We start from the raw sequence: 20,555 nt of genomic DNA on the forward strand, positions 1-20,555 counted from the left end.
TGTCATGAGAAATGCTGCACTGCAAAAATGTCTATGCAAGCCAGCCCATTTGCTGGGCTCTGTGGATTAGCAATCTGTACCCTTGTGCGGAAGGTCTGGCAGAGGAACCGTTTCGCCACTGGGCCTCTGAACAAGGCCCTTGACTCCAGCTGCGCCAGGACTGCTGGTCTGGGTAAATGGCTGACCCTGCGCTCCGACCCCCAGCTTTGTTCTCACCTGAATATATGCGCAGGGATGCGCATAACTGGTATGCATTTGCCTTATAAAGCAATACATGACAATTTGTCATAACAGTGCAGGTGCATACCTAATTCATGTGCATCTCCACTGCTACGACAAAAAATGACTAGGCATTTTAACACTGACACGGCTGATCTGACCACAGTATGTAGGTTAAAATGCATAGCAACTTCTCATAGCAGTACGCATTTGTCCTATTACTACAAGTAATTGCCACAAATCACTTTACATGGAAAATGCATACTTGAGTACTAGTTATGTGCATCCCTGTGTATATGTGCTGTATCACAAGTTAGGTGAAAACGAAGGAATTTCTTGTACAACTAGCAAAATTAGTCTCAAGTGTGATTTATTCTAAGATGGTTTAAACGTTTCTAAAGCCACGATGACCCCTAAACTTCTATTGGAACCACAGGCCCGACTAATTAATTAGAAGCCATATGGATTAATTCAGAATTGTCAACTGACAAAAACACCACACATAAAAACAAACACGCTAGTTTCAATCAAAGAGAAAGGGAGTAATAAAATACACTTTATTGGACATCCTCTTAAACACCTTTTCATTGCAACACCGTTCAGCATATTTCCCACTTGCAAGCTGTTCTCTGTGCCAATGACCCCGTCGAAAAACCCACTGACAGTGCCCAAGTACAGCTCTCACATTATCGTACAAACAATGTCTATGAAGACTGATTACATGGTTTTTTTTCCCCTTTACTCAGGTGGACCTAATTTCGTATTTTAAAATCTTAAAAAGATCCATTTTTGTTCTGAAATTTGTTGCTTTACTTCACATCCAAAACATGTTTGCTCATAAAAATGCTGTTTGTTGCTATGGAAGTTTCTGGGAGCGCGAAATGCAAAATCTTTGTAATAATCCGAATTTTAACATAGAAGAAACAGCTACTAATCTTCAGATGGTTCCATTCCTAGAAAACAGAACTGACGATGAAAATGTTCTACAAAAATGGTCTTTAAAAAAAGAAAAGAAAAAACTTAAGATTGCCAGGCAGTTGAGCCAATGTTTGCTCATACCATGAGGCAGAAAGTGTACCTACATGCGTATAAAGAACTGGAAGAACCCCCATCACAGATGTTAGCCTATAAAAATGGTTAACTGTGGTTATCTCAGCCAGAGCACGTAGGAAAAGTACAGCTTTCAGAGGGGGAAGCCTTCCAGAAGAATCACATTTCAAATTCACAACTTACTAAGAAATAAGCTCAGTAACACGTTTAGAGATGTAATGAAACAGCCACATAACAGCGGAGGAACTTTTCATTGGCCAGATTACGTGACTCTATCCAATACTGTAGAGAAGAGAGGGTTAAGCATTCCTTTGAGTTCAAGATACATTTTATTTTTTTCCCATTTAAAAAAAACATTACAAAAACTTGGAGAAGAGGAAAAAAAAAAGCAAATAAAAAAAAAAAAAATGACATCTTTTTTGGAAATTTCTGAATTCTGAAATGGAAACAAAAAATGAAACAGAAAAATAAGCCTGGCACAAAGGATTGAAATACGAGCGACAGCCTGGCATGTTGACAACGGCAACTATATTCTCGCTATAAAGCGGAGGGCTCACTGTCACTCCGAGACACGTCACCAAAGAAAGAGCAAGGAAAAAAAACAAAACTGCTCGTTCCTGACACAGAGACGTCCTAAACGCTGCAATATTCATGCCTGAATGCTCAGCCAACAAGTATCAGCACTCTCCTGGACAAATTCACCTACGTGTGCTGTGTGAGTACGCATCTGCGTATGTCACACACAGCACAGCAGGTTAATGCAGATGGCTCTCGACCACCAAAAGAAATGGTGCAAGCCAAGCAAAATAGTACATCAACGTTAGGCTTCATCTGAGAAAATCTCAAAAACGCAAACACCCAGATATCTTGTACAAATGCAACACGATCAACTAAGTATATCATTCGAACCCAACTATTTAAAACAGCAAAGCTTAAAACAAAATCATTAAACATCCAGACAAATCCAATAATGTGCACAGTTAAGTATTTAAAATGGTTGTCGTTTGCCTTCTTATGGAACATTAATAACAATATTGCACACTTTGTCTCATTCTTGGATTAAGATGTCTAGGACAATCAATGAAGTGGAAGCAAAGACAGGACAGCACTGTCAGCAGTTAGCAAGCTCTCAGACACAAACGGACACACACACCCCACAATCTCATTCTCCGTTACAACAGTTCGAAACAATGTTAGGAAACCTGAACATTAAGTGATCTTAAGGGTTTTCTTTAGGCAGTAAAAACTGAGCAGGATGTTGGAGCAGATCTATGGTGAGAAAAGAACCAAATTTTCAGAGCCAAATCTATGCCTCATCACTGACTACATTTCTGCAACCGTAACAATGATCCGTTGTCCATAACATAAGAAGCTAGTTTCATTTTATCCAAAGGGGCAGGGAAAGCTTAACAAAAAAAGAAAAAAAAAATGAACAGTTATTCTTCAAACTAGAGGCGCCCCGGTGTTTATTTCAGCATATCTGTGAGCAAAACCTTTCCTGCTTACACACACAGAAGCACACACAACTTCCTCTAAACACACCTCCTGGATCAATGTGAGCCCAAAGTCCTTTTTCATGATGTATCTACAGATTTAAAACAAAAATGAGATGCGGTTCAAACCGTTGAGCCAGGCCAACATGAAAAGCTCTTGCGGGGGGAAGGGAATAAAAAAAAAATTAAAAAAAAAACAGAGGTGGAGGAAAAAAAAAAACAAAACAGCAAAGAGAGATTCAGCCTGAAGACAGTTAGTCATCCCCTGACTGAGCTTCCTCTTCTGACACATCCTCCTCTTCCTCAGGTGCCTCACCAGCTTTCTTGGGGGCAGAGGAATCTTTCTTCTCAGCCACTGGCTCTTCTTCTTCCAGGGGGCTCTCAGGATCATCATCCTCCTCTTTAGGGGAGGATTTTTCAACAGCCTTACCTACACTGGGTCGACCTTTTCCCTTACCCTTCATGGGAGAGGGGACCACTGTGCAGGGAAAAGAAAATACCAAGCAACTTCTTAGACTTGGTCAGGCTTGCTTAGTCACTGTAATACTTACAGTGTACATCAGGCTAAACAGCAATGCCCCATAGACCTTAGGATGCAAAATCCAAGCCAGACAGGCAAGGAGGTTTCTCTTCACTGTGTCCATTAAATCTATCTTCATATATTCCACAGTGAGTAATGAGGTTGTCAAGTTCCCTCTCCTGGCCAATCTGAGAAATGCACCTGACTGACCCATGTATGCCAAGACTGGCACGTTCTTCAGTTCCTTACATCCATTTTACGTTCTTTTTACATGGATGAAGTTAGTCAAAAATGTATTTTATATTTTCTAAAGACTGTAATGCAAGTTGTCTATATGTATTCTTTTCATTTTGTAGGAGGCAAAAAAAAAATCTACTTACGAATTACTAATATATTAAAAAAAGTGTTTTTGTTTCTGTAAATTCTAAAATGTAAAGATAAATTGCCGGTGTTGTTAATGGCAGACTTCCAGAACTGAATACAGACGGAACTTCCTTAAGCCCCCATAGACCCCTGAACAGTTGCCTTGCTTCCACGGGCTGTACCTGTGGCCTTTAGCCGAGGTTTGGGCGATTTCTTCTCTTGCCTGCTTCTCCTGACCACCTTCTTGCTCCTCTTTCTGGAGTGACCATAGTCACTGTCGTCATCATCATCCATCATGAAGTCTTCATCGCTGCCAGATTCCTCTAAGGCATTGTGTCAGCGTGGGGTGGGGGGGGGCAGTCAAAACCATGAAAATCTACCCTTTATTACAAGACAGCAAGCGTACAAACTGGAACGGAGTTCCAGATTATTCCTCTCACAAGGCACATAGGGAGGATAACATCAAAGCAGTTCCTCCAAGTTCATACAATGATCGGAAGTTCTTCAATAAATAAGTCCATTTCTTAAACAAGCTGTCCATCTAGTGGCTGTTGATGTTATGACAGGTGCAGAAGGACATACAGTCCAACAGAGAAAGGCCAAACAGCTTAAGGCAAAGAGACTAAAATTAAATAGAATCATGCGTTAAAATATTGAACCAAAGAATACTTACGATCTTCATAGGCCTGTTCTTCCTCATCCTTCTCCTCATCCTCACTGCCCCCATCGCCTAGCAACATCTCCCTCTGCTTGGACACGGCCTTAGTGGCTGCCTGCCGTACTTGCCTAACCTTTTTGCTCACCTCCCTGTCATTGTCACTGTCATCTGCAAAGAAACACATAATGACAAAGTCACAATGCAAATGAAGAGATACAAACTAGATGCAGCAATCTGAGATGCTTAATGATGCAAATATATTAGTCTTTTTCTGTGCAAGACTGTCTAAAACAGAAAAACGAGCAGTTTATCTATTAGCCCAGCATGGTTGACTGTACTTGTTAGAATATACCAAACAAACGTCAGGGCATTTAAAACTCCTTTAAAAAAATTAAAAAAAATACAAGTTTTCAATTTACCGACTGTGTTGCAAAACTGTTACATGCCAATCGAATCACAAGTATACTGCAAACTGAGAAATGGAGCAGTACCATTACCAGAATGGTAAAATTCACATGAAAAGTCCCATTTATCATTTGAGTGACTTCTACAATGATACTTGGCCTACATAGCTGCCACCATGTATTGCATGGCCTTGACATTAGAAAAGTGCATGAATTCAGAGAGTGGGGGGGATGCACAAATGTTTAACAGTATTATGTAGCACAAGGTCACAATTCTGATTTGAAAAATGCAAATAAATTATATCTTTTCTAAGCATATATAAAATACCATAGCAAAACATCCAGGCACTAGATTAAAAGCAGCAGTAATCTCAACACAAGAAAATACACTGGCTAATGTTCAAAAGTAGAGACCATATTCATGGTTGTCCAACTAGGCCGTTTCCACGACTGAACTGTAAAGCATTAGGGTTATAACACTCAAATTATACTGCACAACTAGCTACAGAAGCACAAGACATTATGGGCTACAGACAGCAAACCTCATTTCTGACTGACAAATCAGCAGATGCAAGAACGTTACGCTTATTTAGCTTTTACAATGTTTCTTGAAAACTGCTGCTGTAAAGGACAAAATCTAAAAGCAGCAGCAGGCAAAACATTTACTTATAAAACTACTCATATGAAGAAATGTTTCACTGACAGTGGCATGGTCGTATACAGAGAAGCGCACACAGCACAGCTCAATGTGAGCCTCCATTGAAAATAATTCTACTATATCAAACACAAGCAATTAAGGTGCCATCTTAATTCTCTACTGGTTATAATTAGAATTACAAGCAAATGCTAAATATAACCAACAGAAAGCTCCCTGCTGTTATATCAGCAATGATTGACCGGAACCTTCCATTCCAGGCAGTCTTACCATCCAGTTTCCTCTTTTGCGCCCTTTTGCTGGGCTTTTCATTGCCTCTCTTTCCCTTCTTGCCCTTTTTGCTGTCATAGTCACTATCCCCCCCTTCTTCCTCCTCATCTTCAAAGTCGTTGTCTTCTTCGCTGCCAAAATCATCTTAAAAAAGGACAGAGAAGACAGGAAAAAAAAAATTACGCTTGAATTGACAACCGATTCCTAGGGCAGGCGCAGACCAGAAACGTGCATGATTTTTTAAGCATTGTATTTAGCTTGTATCATGCATGAATCTATTACATTTCCATGCTCTTTTCTACCAAGTTCCTGGCCTCATGTTTTTTTTGTAATTTCAAGTAGAAATGCATAGCAAAGTCACACGTATAAAGTTTACAGTCCAAAATAGTTATGAACGATGGTCACATTAGTTCCTCCCAAGCTTTCTTCCTTGCTAGGGAGTTTCCTTGCCACTGTCACCTTCAGCTTGCTCACTTGGGGGCTTTGGGCAAGGTTAATGTAAAGTGTTTGAGACAATGTCATGTTGTGAAAATGCAGTATACAAATAAAATTGAATTGAAAATTGAATTGAACATTCCTTGCTATTCACTTAATTGCCAAGTTTTTAAAATGTACCATCTGTCTTTTCACTATATCGGTATTGAAGAATCTTTCAAATATTTCAAAAGTTCAAATAACGGTGCTAGGGTGGCCTTTACAAACATGCGTATGGCCTGTTTTGATACCCCTTAATCCAAACCAACTGGACAATGACAGAAAAACACTTCAAAAGCAAGAACCAAAGGACTGAAGGTGACTAAAATGGTGGAAGAACGATGGAAGTGGTTTTACTCACCTGCAGAATCATCATTCTTGACTTTGTCTTCAGACTCATCACTGGAAGAGTTAAAGAAAAGAAATTATGGTATTTCGGCCTCTAGATCCTATAACCTCTGCCCAATTCTCCACTTTTAAATCTTTCTCATGCCACTTTTACTCTTCAAATCACTTTTTTAAGATATGTTCCAAAAAGTAGCTGGCTCACCTGTCTTCCTGCGAGTTCTTGCCTGACCTCTTCCTGTTCTTAGATTCTTTAGGGGACCTCACCTTTTTAAGCCTATCCAAGTCCCCTCCATACTCCTCATCTATACAGGGAGGATACATAAAAAATAGTAATACAATACACCGAAAACAGCATGTGCACAATAACATATAACAGATGTTTACATTTATGTTATATTCAAGGGAGAGATGTTGCTCACCTGCATCATCAGATTCCTGGAACTGTGAATAATCAACAACCTTCCTGTTCCTATAAAACCATAAAAAGTATGCCATCACATGACTACTTTGGCAATACACACTTATGCATAGTTACAACATTCGCAAGACAATTACTACATGCATGAAAAGGAACTTGCTGTTGTTATTTTGAATCATACAATTAAAGTATGTTAAAGAACAAGTTGACAGGTAAACTTTGCCCCATGACATAAAAGCAGGATGAATATTTATGCAAAAATTCTTACAGACCAGCTTGGTTCGAAACAGGTCACTACAAATGCCTTTCCATGCAAGCTAATTAAGAACACCATAGCTGAATATTCCAAAAAGTTAAATACATTCACAAAATACAAAACTGCAAAAATATTAATCAAAAGGTAGGCCATGTCTAATCAATTCTATTAAATGTTTAGCTTTCAGAGGGACTTCAAAGCAAATTAGTCTTATCAAGCAACAAAAAATGTACAAATATTAGCAAAACTGATATATATTTTATGCATCTGCATCGACATTTTTGTTAGAGCTAAAAGAAAATGTTTATATTTCCAATAAAAAAAATAAAGCCTTAAAAATACAAAACTTCAGTAGTGTATACAGCCCTACACCTTATAATCACCAAAACAGCACTGCGTAAATCCTACACCTTTACATGATCTGTGAATCATACAAGAAATTGCTTGCATATCTTGATGACTGACTGATAGTGATTACAAGTCATTTTTTCCATATTAGACAACGAAAACTGTACTCCTACAACTTCTTCCACAAGACACATCTATCTATTAATACAAAAGTACACCCACTATACATGCTGTATTTTTTGTTAGATCATGCTTTTGTTTAGATTGTTTCTTACATAATCGTAACATGTTAGCGTTTATATACAACTTACAATACGTAACATAAAGATTGTTCTAATGGCTGATACAACAGTACTTTAAATTAATGAAGGTAAAGAGCAACTTACAATTATGCTGTAACTCCACAAAAGAACAGGTGTCTCCATATCAACAGAGTGGGAAGTGATATTAAGCATATATCTAGAATGTCGCACATGTTCATCAACATAAACGATTAGCGCAGCTGCAGTATGTTTTAGTACTGGGAACCCCCTTACAACCATATCCGCGAGCCGCATGGCCTGCCCATAGCCACTACTCAAACCACAAAGAAATTCTGAAAATACATTGAACAAATACTTTTATTTCGGTTATTGCTGATCGTATTTTCCAGTTTTCCAAACTAAAAGATTCTGTTAAGCAACCTGTGATCGTCATTAGTAATAATACATAATGATAAATCTTTACTGACGCATTTTTCTGGTTAATTGAGAAATTATGAGATATTAGACATGCTGGAAGCAATGTACGGTCGGCCATATGTAATTTATATGGGTGCATATGTACGTATACATAGACTGGCAAATCCATATAATATGCATACAGAATATGTTTAACGTACCAAACTCGTTGAATTATGTACGTGTATAAACTCATGTATGGATACAGAAAACTGATCCTAACTATAGGGAAATATAAGCATGCAAACAGAGACCTGATACTCAAGAGCATGAAACAGAAAACTTCGGGATGTAACTGGAGACTTGAGGAACCAGACACGGATTGATACGTATTTACTGGTCGTGGTCTGCCCTCAAATTTTCATCAGCCATGTAAGAACTGGAATTAAAGGCTTAATGGCGTCGTTTTAGGATCTGCTATACACACGTAAACCTCTAAAATACCCCCAGTCATTAAACTCTGCAACCGAATTTCCTTAAACCGACTGCGGGGTTAATATTCAAAAAATGGGCAGAGTCGGAAATCATGGGAGAAAAGGCGGGCCTAATTCGTATAGGGGTTACACAGAACTCACCTTCATAGGATTAAAAATACAAAATAAAAAATAAAAAACACGAAATGTAATGTCGCTCCATCTGAATGCAATCAAGTACCGACATGTTTGACAGGACATCATCTTATTTCAATAACTGCAGCCAAAGGGTGAGCTTTTCGTTTTGCTGCAATACCACTGAAATCCATGCGCATCTCCAAACAAAAATCTCTGATTAAAAAAAAAAAAAAAAAACTACTCAAAAGCCACTACTGAGTTTCACCAGTTGCACGACCCTTATGTGCACATTGAGGCTCTTTGCAAAACAATAATAAAATAAATGGAATGTTTGCTCATCTCTTTCGATCCTTCTCTGCAGCCGAATACCACGCCGCCTTCTTACACACACACACACACACACACACACACACACACACAAATTCGCACAAAACCCATGTTTTCGCAATAAGCAAATGCACGGCGTGTGATGTCATTGATACAAAGCTGACATGGCCAAGGTAGCTCAAGCAACTGTCCACACGCAACATTATAGTAGTTAAGCACGCATGAACAAGACCCATTCAAAAAACAGAGTTAAAAGACGCCCAGCTCCATAGCTCATTAAGGCCAGTCAACACATGCAACCGTGTGCAAGCATATCATGGATGAATGAGCAGCCATATTCTGGCTACGGCTACTGCTGCGTTGAGAAATGTAAATGTAACAATCGTCACCGTGCCTATTATTTTGCGGCCGATTTCCCTGGATGAGCGCATGAAATAAAATACCAGCAGTGCCGCGATATCAGCGACATATTTTTATTACGGCGATCACCCGATGCTGGGCGGCCAACAGGCATGCTAGCTACATTTTTTCGCATATATAACGTTAACATCGCAACGGCGCTAGTTGTGCCAACATGCAATGCAACTGGTTAAGGTAACTAGCGACTAAAAACGTATGTAAACATACCTCACTGGTCTTGACATTCTGCTGAAATAATGAGACTTAAATTAGCTACAGGAAAAACTGAAAATCTGAGGAGAAAATTCCTTTCGATGTAAGATAGCTTAAACTATGCCTGGCTAGCCAGCTAGCGAGCTAGCTTGCTGGGTAGCTCGAGCGACGTATTTAAATGTAAAAAATAAAATTAAAATAAACTCAGCAATTTGAGGGAAAAATAACAAAAATTTAAAATAACTGAAATCTTAAAGAGAATATATTTAAAAATACCCTCAGCTACCTACACAAAATGGTGAATAAAACAATTTGAAACTGCAGACCTAGCTCAACCAAACCGCTATCATTAGGCGGGAATTTGTTTGGAAGGACTTCCCACTGTAATATTTGACTGGAGAATTTGTTGACACGAATTCGTAAACTGGGCATTTCGAACGATTTTCCAACTCCGGATTGGACGGAGACGCTGTCATTCACGAGCAGGTCCCCGCCCCAAAAACGCGCCCCTCACTCGGATAGGTTGAGATGACACTGACGATAAGACAAAAAGAGGCCATGCAGCTAGTACTATACGGTCAGAGACAGGGTGCATAGTTTAAAACAAGCTAATTTAACTCTTCAAATAGCAGCGATGCGTCCAGTCGTACATTCCCATACACACCCAAGGGAATACCCTTTAAGTAATCAGGCAACAAGTTGGACAAAATAAAGTATCATGTTTGAATACTATGTCCCAAAAAGTGAAATTGGGCCCTGAAGGACCGACGTTTTTACATGTGTAAAATCGCAGATATATATAATTATTTTTCCCTTCAACACATTTTTTGAGTTCAAGTAATTATAAAATATTAAGATATATGAATTTCTAGACACATTTTAATCATAAAAATGCCCATGTCACCAACCTTTGTATTTCTACTAAATGTGTGCCTGAAACAGAAAAGAAAAAAAAACAAAGAAGGCTGGAAATGCTGTTTTACTGCTTTATTTTAATGATATTATTGTTTTTGCATGTTCATTCTGGGGTACAACCAAGGATGCAAACCTCTTCAATTCTGACATTATAAAAACCATCTGTCTTTATAAAACAAACAAAAACAAGTACCATCCAATTAATTGTAAATGCAAAATAGTGGGTGATGGTAAGTACTAGACATGTTACAGGAGGTGTGTAAAATCTCAGACTTGGGAACCAGTGGTGTTATGCAGAAATGGTACCCAATACATATTACTGGTGCACTGTTCTGGTGGTATTCTATTAAATTCTTTAATAGCTTGATTTCAAATGGTTCTGAAAGACATTGTCTAGTAAAACCCACGGTACTGTTGAATGCTTTTCCTGACTCCAGAAAAAATTATTAAAAATTTTACTCTGTTAACCCTCGGCTGTTTTAAAGAGCTGCGTCCGTAAAACAGGAAGGGGGGGCTTTGAACAAAAGGCAGGTAGAGCAGTGGTGGACATCAAAAGCAAAAGCATTTTCACTGCCCCCCTCCCTTAAGTGCAACTCCTTGATCTAGGACCAGTTACAGCAGGAACAGCTGGTATCAAATACCAGGCCACTAGCACAGCTTTGGAAGTATGTCCTGCCCCTACTGCACTCGTAGAACTTGTTTTTGTCGGTGGGATCAGGGTACATTCCATCAGCTTTGCCTGTACAGAAGCTGCTGTTCATGCCTCCGGTGCCGCTGGAGCTGCCACCACTGGAACTGCCACCACTGGAGCTGCCACCACTGGAACTGCCTCCCTTTGAATTGCTTCCAGTAGAGCTTGATGCGACCGTGGTGGTGGACTGTCCTGGAATGGGGGGCACAGGGGTAGCAGGTGGTTTGCAGGCTAAAAAAAAAATAAAAGAGAACAATTCATATACATATATAAATACAGACATACACATACACACTATATATACACTGTATATATATATATATATATATATATATATATATATATACAGAGCATTATTATTGTAATCATCAGGGTCATTTCTAAATTAAAGTCATTCCCAGAGATCCTTCACTTATAACTTGTTTGAACGTGGCCCAGTTGGTTAAGCCTTTAAGTGGGGGGAGGGGGGTCATCACACTTCCTACTTCATAGCAAAGGGTTTTTGTGAAGTGACATCAGTAATGTTATCTACAGGCAAGTCACTCTTCAGTGCCTTTTATAGATACTTGTGTCATCAGGCACATTCAACAACAGAGCTGCAGAAAAGCGAGAGACTTACAGCCTTGACCCAAGCCGAAAGCCTTGTGGAGGACATTGATCAGTGGGTATTTGCCCTGGTTGCAGTATGTTCCCATGTAGTCATCCATGTCGATAGTCCACACCATGGCTCCTCCAAATTGGTTCTTCATTAGCCAGTCAACCTACAGATGATGGGCAGAATAATTTAGAAGGAGCCCATTGAGCTTTTGTCAAGGGGTTAGACGTAACACAGTTGAAAGCTGTTTCTATTCTGCTACTAAGGTCCATTTACATTAAATCATTTATCTAAAGCTTTTACCCAAAGTGACTTACAGTAGAGGCAAGGGTTACAATTTATGTCGTCCCCAGTAGTTCAACCCACAACCTTCCTGTTGTTAACACAATGCTCTACTTATTTAGCTACAGGAACCATTTATTAACATCAATGCAAGCCTAGACTCAATTAATAATAATTGATACTTTATTGATCCTCATGGGGAAATTCTCATTTCCCTCCCCCAACCTGCTCTCTGTGGGTGAGAGCAAGCTGGCTGTGAAGGGCAGCCACCCATAGCTGGGGGTTGAGGGAGCACTCAGAGAGCTGGGGGTTGGGGGCCTCGCTGAAGGACCCGCAGATGTGCTGAGGCCGGGCTTCAATTGGTGGCCTTCCGATCACAGACACAGAGGCTTAGCCAACTGAGCCACACGCTGTCCTCGGTTAGTAAGTTAAGACAGTATTTTATTTACCTGAAATAATGCCAGTTAAAAAGTTCATTATTTTCACACAGTCTGTAAGTTTATGTGTCCAGATACAAATCAATATACCATAGATTTGTCTAGCATTTACAAGTACTTCATGTACTGACAGGTACATATTTTTTCAATTTCATGAGTTCCTGTGCACTCATCAAAGCCTCACCTTGATCTGGAAGCTCTTGAGATTGTCATAGCCAACCCACTGGTTTCCCTTATAGGCATAGGGCACATTCTGCTCAGTGTTCCAGACTTCTGTAGCTCCATCCAAAAAGCCACAGATCTATGAAAAGAGTTTAAAAATTCACTGAGGACCTCATAGATGTCCTGGTCTAGCCATTAACAAGTTCATTTTCTATACTGCTTTTGTCCTATACAGGGTTGTGGAACCTATCCTGGGTACAACAGATGCAGGGCTGGGAATAAGCCATGATGGAGCACCAACTGACTAGGGTCCATACACACATATGGCAATTTTGAGCTGGGGGGGGGGGGGGGGGATGGGGGGTTAATGAAGGTCCCAGAGGAAACCCCAGTATCGCCCTCCACATATACAGAGCTGGGGAATTGAACCGTGGTCTCCAGAGGTACAAGGTGGCCATGCCATCCAAATATTCATCAATATTAACCATGTTCATCCATAAAATAGGAGTATTGATAACCGGAAATCTCTTCCCAACTTGAATCCTCAGTGCCCGTGGCGTGGTTACCTCGAAGTAGGCCAGCTCACCAGCCTCCTGCGTGTACTTTCCTGCAGTTCCAGCCCCTGAGATCGGAGCGCCGATGCCGTGGTTGGCCGGGTTACTCAGGGTGAAGGTGTTGCCATAGGTGGGGAAGCCAACTAGCAGTTTCTCAGCCGGTGCTCCATTGTTCTTCCAGTAGTTCATTGTATAGTCCTATAAAAAATAAAGATTACATACTAAGATGAACAGCAGTGAGTACCAGCCCTATATTCTGTAACTTTAGATAGATAGATAGATAGATAGATGGATAGATGGATGGATTTACTTTTTTGATCCCAACTGGGAAATTCCTTAATATTAATATTCCAAGTACGTTTTAAAAAATCAATTTCTTTTGGTTTGTGGTGGCAGGGGTGACCCAACATAAAATAATAATAATAAAATAATAAAAACAAAATATGGATTGTTTTATTTTCTGTGCAGGACCATAGAAGGGACATTGTATAATATGGCCGCCCCCATAAATACAACTGCCCCTTCATAGGTGCCACTGTCCCGTGGGTTGTTAAAGAATCATTTTGGAAATTATTTTTTTCGTTTTGGAAAATCAAATTTATTTTTATTAAAAAAAAAAAAACAACTTTCATGATCTCTAGAGACCAACTATGGGGTTTTTAGACAAATATGTCTCAGGCCGTTCATTTTTTGTGTATATACTCAGTAACATTCATGAATTTCCTACTTACCACATTGAAGTAGATGTAGGATCCAGAATCAAAGGAGTCCCTGTACAGAGGACTGCACTCCCCAGTGAAGGGGTCCCAGGAGCCGTGGTAGTCGTAGGTCATCACATTGATCATGTCAAGGTACCTGATTATACAAGGAACAGAAATATATGGGAAGGACAGATATGGTAACTGGATCATTTAGTGAATTTTCTTGTCCCCAGGTCCCAAAATAAGTAAGCTATAATGTATATTATATGGAAAATATGACAAAAATAGCTAGCTACTGTACATAAGACATTTTTATTTGCCCATTTCAAGCAGATGCCTGAGCATGTAGAGTTTTCCTGTGTTGCTAGTCAGGGAGAATTTGGGTGGGATAAAACACGTTTTGTGCTGACGGTTGTCATTGGCACGGCACGGCATAGTGGGATGGTGCCACCTCAGACGTGGTGCCACCTCAGACATGGTGCCATCTCAGAGGGGTTCCACCTGGCAGCTGTATAGGGGACCATGGCTTAGGTCAGTTGTCACCAGCGTGTCGACCGCGACTCTACAAGTGACTAGAAGGGAGGCAACAACTTGTCCTGTTGCCACTTGCACCCCCCCCTCCCCCCCAGGTTATTGCCTTTGTAGAAATAGCACTTACTGTAAATACAGTTGGAGATCCTTAGATAGTCACATGCAACATCATCCTTTCTCCATCATGAGACTAACTGAATTTCCCAGTGGAACCTTCCTGAGGGATTAATAAAGTTTTCTACCTACCTATCAGCATGTTGGGCAGTACAGTCTTTTACACCTCAGCTGGTCCACTGGACACTTTGTCTTTTATTTAAATGGGACTAAATTAAGTTGTGCTTATTAATTTACTTGGAAGCCTCACGTCTCTCTTGCAGGTTTATGGGAAGTTCTCACTCTTGGGCACTGTACCTGGTACCCTATTACAATCTACGGATCAAACTTGATAATCAATTTGCCTTATATAGAAAGTAATTGTGCATCCATCCATCCATTTTCTGAAACTGCTTAATCCCAACTGGGGTCGCATGGGGGACTGGAGCCTATCACGGGAACAACGGGCGCAGGTGGGAACCAACCTTGGGCGGGCGCCAACACACACACACTCACACACACACAACTACTGGGCCAATTTAGACTCACCAATCAACCTGAAAGTTATTGTCAGATCATTAAACTTCATGAAATACTGTTTTGTTATTGAAAATTGTTCCGGACCACTGGCTTTGAACAAAAATCTAATGTGGACCTTTGCTCAAAAGAGTGCTATAGATTTTAGGTCTGGCTTAATTCCATGGGTGACACTGAAGAATGACACTTACTTTCCAACTTCGGGTATCTGGTAGGCCGTGTCGATGGTGCCGCGACCAGCTGAGACAGCGGCGGACATCAGCAGTGGCCGCTTGTTGCTCTGCTTAGCTTCAGCTTCAAAGGCTTCCCTCATTTCCTATTAAACAAACACAGAGAGCTGTTATCCACAGTCAAACCAAAAACCCATACTTAGAGGTCATGCCGGTCTGCTATAGGATGGGTCCTGCATTTCACACTTACATACTTGGCTGTATAAATAGGAAAAGGTACCAGATTTTGCAAATAAGTTTTTTGTAAACATTTTTGTAAAATGCTAAATTGTAACTTAAAGAATTTGCCGTGCTGTTCCATGAACCTTTCATTACACACTGGGCATTTGGGCATTTCCTGATTCACATGAGTTCAACTTTATGGTCATGTGTGTTTTATGTTCGGAAGAATTCAGCCTTGTCGTCTAACACATTTACAGGAAGCAGCCTGCAGCCTATTCCAGATATAAAATGGTGCTTCTTGTTTTCTAATTAAACTACAGATGCCTGTCCCTGACATTTCCATCCCAGAGTCAGATTCACTTAGAATTAAATTAAGAAATCAATTAATTTACTTGAAATCAGTTAGCCGACTAATCAATTAATTACCAATTTAGTTAAGAGTGGTGGATGGTCAGGCAGCATGGCGGCGCAGTGGTTAGCGCTGCTGCTTCATGGCAAGAAGGTCCCGGGTCCGGTCCCGGGTCCTCTCTGTGTGGAGTTAGCACGCGCTCCCTGTTTTTGCCAGGGGCTCTGGTTTCCTCCCACGGTCCAAAAGCGCGTAGGGCAGGTTGATTGGCGAGTCTAAACTGGCCCTATAGTTGTGTGAGTGTATGTGCCCTGCGGTGTGGTGGCTGCCCAGGGATGTTTCTTGCCTGCGCCCATTGTTCCCAGGATAGGCTCCGGATTAAGTGGTGATGGAGGTGGATAGTCTAGGTCCAGAAAGGCAAAATACCCTGACCACGATTTTGCTTCACCCAACAGTTGAGTACTCTGTGACTGTGACTCTTTATTGTTGGTTTATGGAACTGGTTGGCTGAATCAAAATCTTGGTCTGGATTTTTACTTTCTGGATCTGAATTAACCATCTCTGTTAGTAAATACGCAAACGTAGCAAATACATTCTGTCAATCTATAACTTTCACAGAGTGGCCAAACTTATTAAGAACTGGTAGGACATAGGACAAATAAACCACATAAGCCAGTGAAATATGCCAGGCTATTGTTTTAGTCCCAGAATTACCTGCAATAGGACAGAGTACAGCTGCTGGTCTTGTGGAGGGCTCCCCCTGTTGCCTGGGTATTCCCAGTCAATGTCAAGACCATCAAACTGATACTTCCTCAGGAAGCTGATGACAGAGTCGATGAAGGTTTGACGGGTACCAGAGGAAGCCACCATAGCAGAGAATCTTAAAAAGGGGAGAAAAGCCAGTTTTATGCAAACGTGCAAAACTGTGTAGTACAGGCACTTACATGTAAAAGGTTAACTAAAATTGACCAAGTCTCCTTTCAGAATTTTAATATAGCTACAGTCACATTGAAAGGACGTTAATTTTAAATATACTAGCCAGCATAATAAAATATTCTCTATACTAGTTTAAAAGAAGCACTTTTTTATTTTAATATTTCCAAAGGCCAAAGGATATTGCTGATGATAGATAAGACAGGTAATGGTGATCCTGGTCTTCATTATTTATCAACATTTATTATTAGTAAGATGTCTAGTATAGTGGTGCTCAAGACAGAGCAAACAGGCAACAGCACTGTATGTTTTATTCATGTTCATGGTGAGTTTGCCGCTGTGGCACCTTAGCCCCACATGACACACTCGACGAATGTGTGCGGTAAATTAATGTCGAACTTCCTACCCAGAGGAGCCGAAATTCCAGCCTCCAACAGAAAGCAGGGTTTTCATGTTTCCATTCCTGCAAAATTAGAGTGAACAGAATTGATATTATTGGCTGGCAACTGGACGTTTTATGGACATGAATGGGACAAAAATTGTATCCGGGACAGGTTGCATGCATCTGCAGAATGGCGGCCAGTGGTTCCCTCACTGGTTCTTAAGGTCGTTGAACTGCCCGTAGAGAGTCACATCATTCCACTCGTAAGTGGCGAGCTTGCCGTTTGTGATCGTGGCGAAGGCGTAGAGGAGGTGGGTACACAGGCATGGGTCGATGTTAGTGGGCATGTAGATGGTTGGAGGAGGCCTGTATTGTGCCCAGTTAGTGAAGTAACAGGACAGGATGTAGGAAGAGCCTGGATGGGAGAAGAACATGTGACGATTCAGTACGAGGAAACGTATACCAATCAATACATAACACGTGTGCAATAGACCAATGAAAACACCTCAACATCACAATCCCCATAAAGTGCAGCTGCAAGTCATTCAGATTTCAATATTGATGAAGCAGATGGTTTGGGGGAAGAAACTGCTCTTGAATCTGGAACCCATCGTTCTGATACTGTGAAACGTCTTATCAAACTCTGGGGTGAGAAGACAAAGAGTATGATTGAGGTGGACTTGATCCTAACTGATCCCAGGTGGAAATTCAGGAATGTGGCTTTGGTGATTTAGGTCATGTACTACACTCTGTTGGATCAATGGTTGATGCATATCCAGTCAATGGATGGCAGTTTGGTTACATAATCTTCTGGGCTGACCTCATAACCCTAAACTGTGCTCATCCCCCACTTCTTAAGCTATCTCAGGAAACGACGGGCTTTCATGAGGTCCGATCCAGTGTTGGCTTTCATGAGGTCCGATCCAGTGTTCCCAGTCTATCTTAGCCTCTCTGGGACCTGGACGCCAAGGAAGTTGCTGAAAGTTCCCATTGGATGGCCAGCAATGGTGATCAATCTGTGACTCCTGATGTGATTCGAGAGCTCCGTCTTCTTTTTTATTGACGTTCAGAGTGAGGTTATTGTGTTGGCTCCTCTCCAGTGGACAAGGACGAAGATATCAAATGAAAACAGGGGCCAGCTGTGCTCCACATGTCTTTAGAACAGATGAAGGGATGTGATCGTATCCAGCAGCTCTGCCAGCTTTGACCTTGCTGAAAGTCGTCTGCTCTTCCTGTTCAGACATTTGCAGCACAAATTCCCCTGGTTCACTGAATTCTTTTTGTGTCTGGTCCACATTAATGGTCCTCAGACTTTGGATATAAGTTATACAGCATGTCAAGTAGTATAATTCTATTTCACAGGGTGAACAGTGACTGTACATGCAACATGAACTACATAACACAAGATGAATTACATGAATGCTCACTAAAGGGCTTTATAACATTTAATTGCGTATACAAATACCCTTGTATTATAAAAATCAATGAGATATATAGCGATCATCCATCCATCCATTTTGTCTAAATTCTTCTCGAGTAAAGGGCCACTGTGGACCTGGAGCTCCACCCAAGAAGCATTTGTCACACTTTTTGGGGCATTCCTGATACATAATAAGGGACAATCCTATCAGGATGCCAGTATATAGTATGAACACTGAAGCGGAATTCAAATTGAATCGTTGACTTATTAATATTAAGATGAAAATCTATACTGCTGATGTTTTTTTTCCTGATGCTGGTTCCTGGGGGAAGTGTCACCTCATACCTGCAGGATGGGAGCGAATCCCACTCATGCTTTCTGTATGTCACCTTTCCCTGTTATTTCCTCTACATGCTCTGTTTCCTCAGTAGTACTGAAATGCGTAGGCAATTTCATTGGCTTTTATTTGCATATAAAGCCATTACTGGCCAATTCCTTTCTTGACTGTCTACTTGAACATTTCCAAGATGGATACCTACTCCTTGCACTGCTAGTTCCCAAAGTGTCCACCACGTTGACCAAGGTCAGTTTTAGGCTTGCTGCTCTGGCTGCATGGAAAATGCTCCAAACTTCAGACACCTGTTACCTTGGATATGTTTAAATATGTGATGATAAGGGCTTTAAGGCATGAGTTGGGTTCATGCAATTGTTTGTAAATGCACTGCTTTAATTGTTTAAATATTTATTTTCCTTTGATTGCATGTTTCTGTTTAAATAAAGGTAAATAAAAATAAATAAAATAATAATACTGGATTTACTGGATTTATTTCACAAAATAATGTATTAGAAAGATTACTTAATATTAGCTTGTCATTTCTCATTCTGGTCATTAGAGGGAGCTAGGGGCTAACTTTTGGATTTCTCTCTCTCTCACCAGTAAATGAGTTGATTTATTTAATCAGCAGTGAGTATTTAAGTTACACCTTGGTATTTTCTGTTTGGAGTTCCTTTGTAGCGCATGGAGGTCCTGATTTTATGGATTTGGCCTCTTCTGAAGATCTTGGGTGCGAGAGAGATATGTAGAGACTTGCGTATTACCTGTGTGTAATGTCATTCTGAGAGTGAGATACTAATCTGCAACTGGATTCTCAACTACACTGGGAAAATGGTAGTATTATGCACTGCTTAACTATGAATTAGACCAGTGGTATCCCAGTCCAGTCCTTGGAGACCAACAGACAGTCCAAGTTTTGCTCTACCAGGAGCTGGTAAGGAGAGAAAACGTGGACTGTCTGTGGGTTCTAGAGGACCGGATTGGGAAACAATGTATTAGACAAATGCTGAAAAGGAAGAAAAGGGCCAGAATATAACTTAATTAAAACTATATTAAATTACGTTATGTTGAACAATTTTACGTGGACTCCCGACGTGAACGTATGATACACCGTCTATCAACAACATACAGGGAAGGAACTTGGGAGCCAGTTTCACTTACCGAGCTGCGCGTTGAGCAGCAGGGCCACAGCTGTGAAGGAGAAGCCAGACAAAAACACATATTAACATGCAGAACGTTCTGTGGAATGGTGACAACATCCTGCAGCATCATGACTCCAAACAGCACATCGTACAAAGCTGCCAGCTACGTTTACAGTTATGACCCTGAGAGTGAAAAATATGCCAGTTTACCCAAAGGTAGCGACTTACCCGAAAAAAGCAGTAGTTTCCCCATGATAGCCCAGTACAAAAGTGAGTCTGCAAGGTCGCACCTTTATACTCTGTACCTCTTTCCACAATATTTACTAAAGATTGAGGTCCATTATGATTTAATAATGCTTTGCTTGATCACTTATCATGTTTTCACTGTTCTTTCGACAAACACCGGACTGCTATACTTTAAAT

At 40.6% G+C, this 20,555-nt stretch overlaps 2 protein-coding genes across 5 annotated transcripts; both read right to left on the minus strand.

Moving 5' to 3' along the window:
• Positions 1 to 746: 746 nt before the first annotated feature.
• LOC111834378 (nuclear ubiquitous casein and cyclin-dependent kinase substrate 1) lies at positions 747 to 10,051 on the minus strand. The gene is made up of 8 exons (XM_023793604.2): positions 9,701 to 10,051; positions 6,874 to 6,923; positions 6,657 to 6,756; positions 6,468 to 6,508; positions 5,633 to 5,776; positions 4,319 to 4,471; positions 3,828 to 3,968; positions 747 to 3,240 (listed from the first exon to the last, which is right to left on the minus strand). Exons 1-8 carry the CDS (start codon positions 9,715 to 9,717, stop codon positions 3,017 to 3,019), a joined length of 870 nt encoding a protein of 289 aa, XP_023649372.1. The 5' UTR covers positions 9,718 to 10,051; the 3' UTR covers positions 747 to 3,016.
• A 690-nt stretch (positions 10,052 to 10,741) lies between these two features.
• LOC111834377 (acidic mammalian chitinase-like) lies at positions 10,742 to 20,385 on the minus strand. Of its 4 annotated transcripts, XM_023793602.2 has the most exons (12): positions 20,361 to 20,385; positions 20,152 to 20,181; positions 17,450 to 17,651; positions 17,261 to 17,317; positions 16,636 to 16,801; positions 15,375 to 15,499; positions 14,053 to 14,176; positions 13,334 to 13,519; positions 12,790 to 12,906; positions 11,911 to 12,052; positions 11,467 to 11,522; positions 10,742 to 11,433 (listed from the first exon to the last, which is right to left on the minus strand). In XM_023793602.2, exons 1-12 carry the CDS (start codon positions 20,383 to 20,385, stop codon positions 11,203 to 11,205), a joined length of 1,461 nt encoding a protein of 486 aa, XP_023649370.1. In that variant the 3' UTR covers positions 10,742 to 11,202. The 4 variants fall into 4 exon arrangements, with proteins under 4 accessions (XP_023649370.1, XP_023649369.1, XP_023649371.1 ...); XM_023793601.2 differs by having other exon boundaries at positions 10,742 to 11,522; positions 11,914 to 12,052; XM_023793603.2 differs by having other exon boundaries at positions 10,742 to 11,522.
• Positions 20,386 to 20,555: the final 170 nt, after the last annotated feature.

Source organism: Paramormyrops kingsleyae, chromosome 6 (genome assembly GCF_048594095.1).
Source record: "Paramormyrops kingsleyae isolate MSU_618 chromosome 6, PKINGS_0.4, whole genome shotgun sequence".
NCBI lineage: Eukaryota > Metazoa > Chordata > Actinopteri > Osteoglossiformes > Mormyridae > Paramormyrops > Paramormyrops kingsleyae.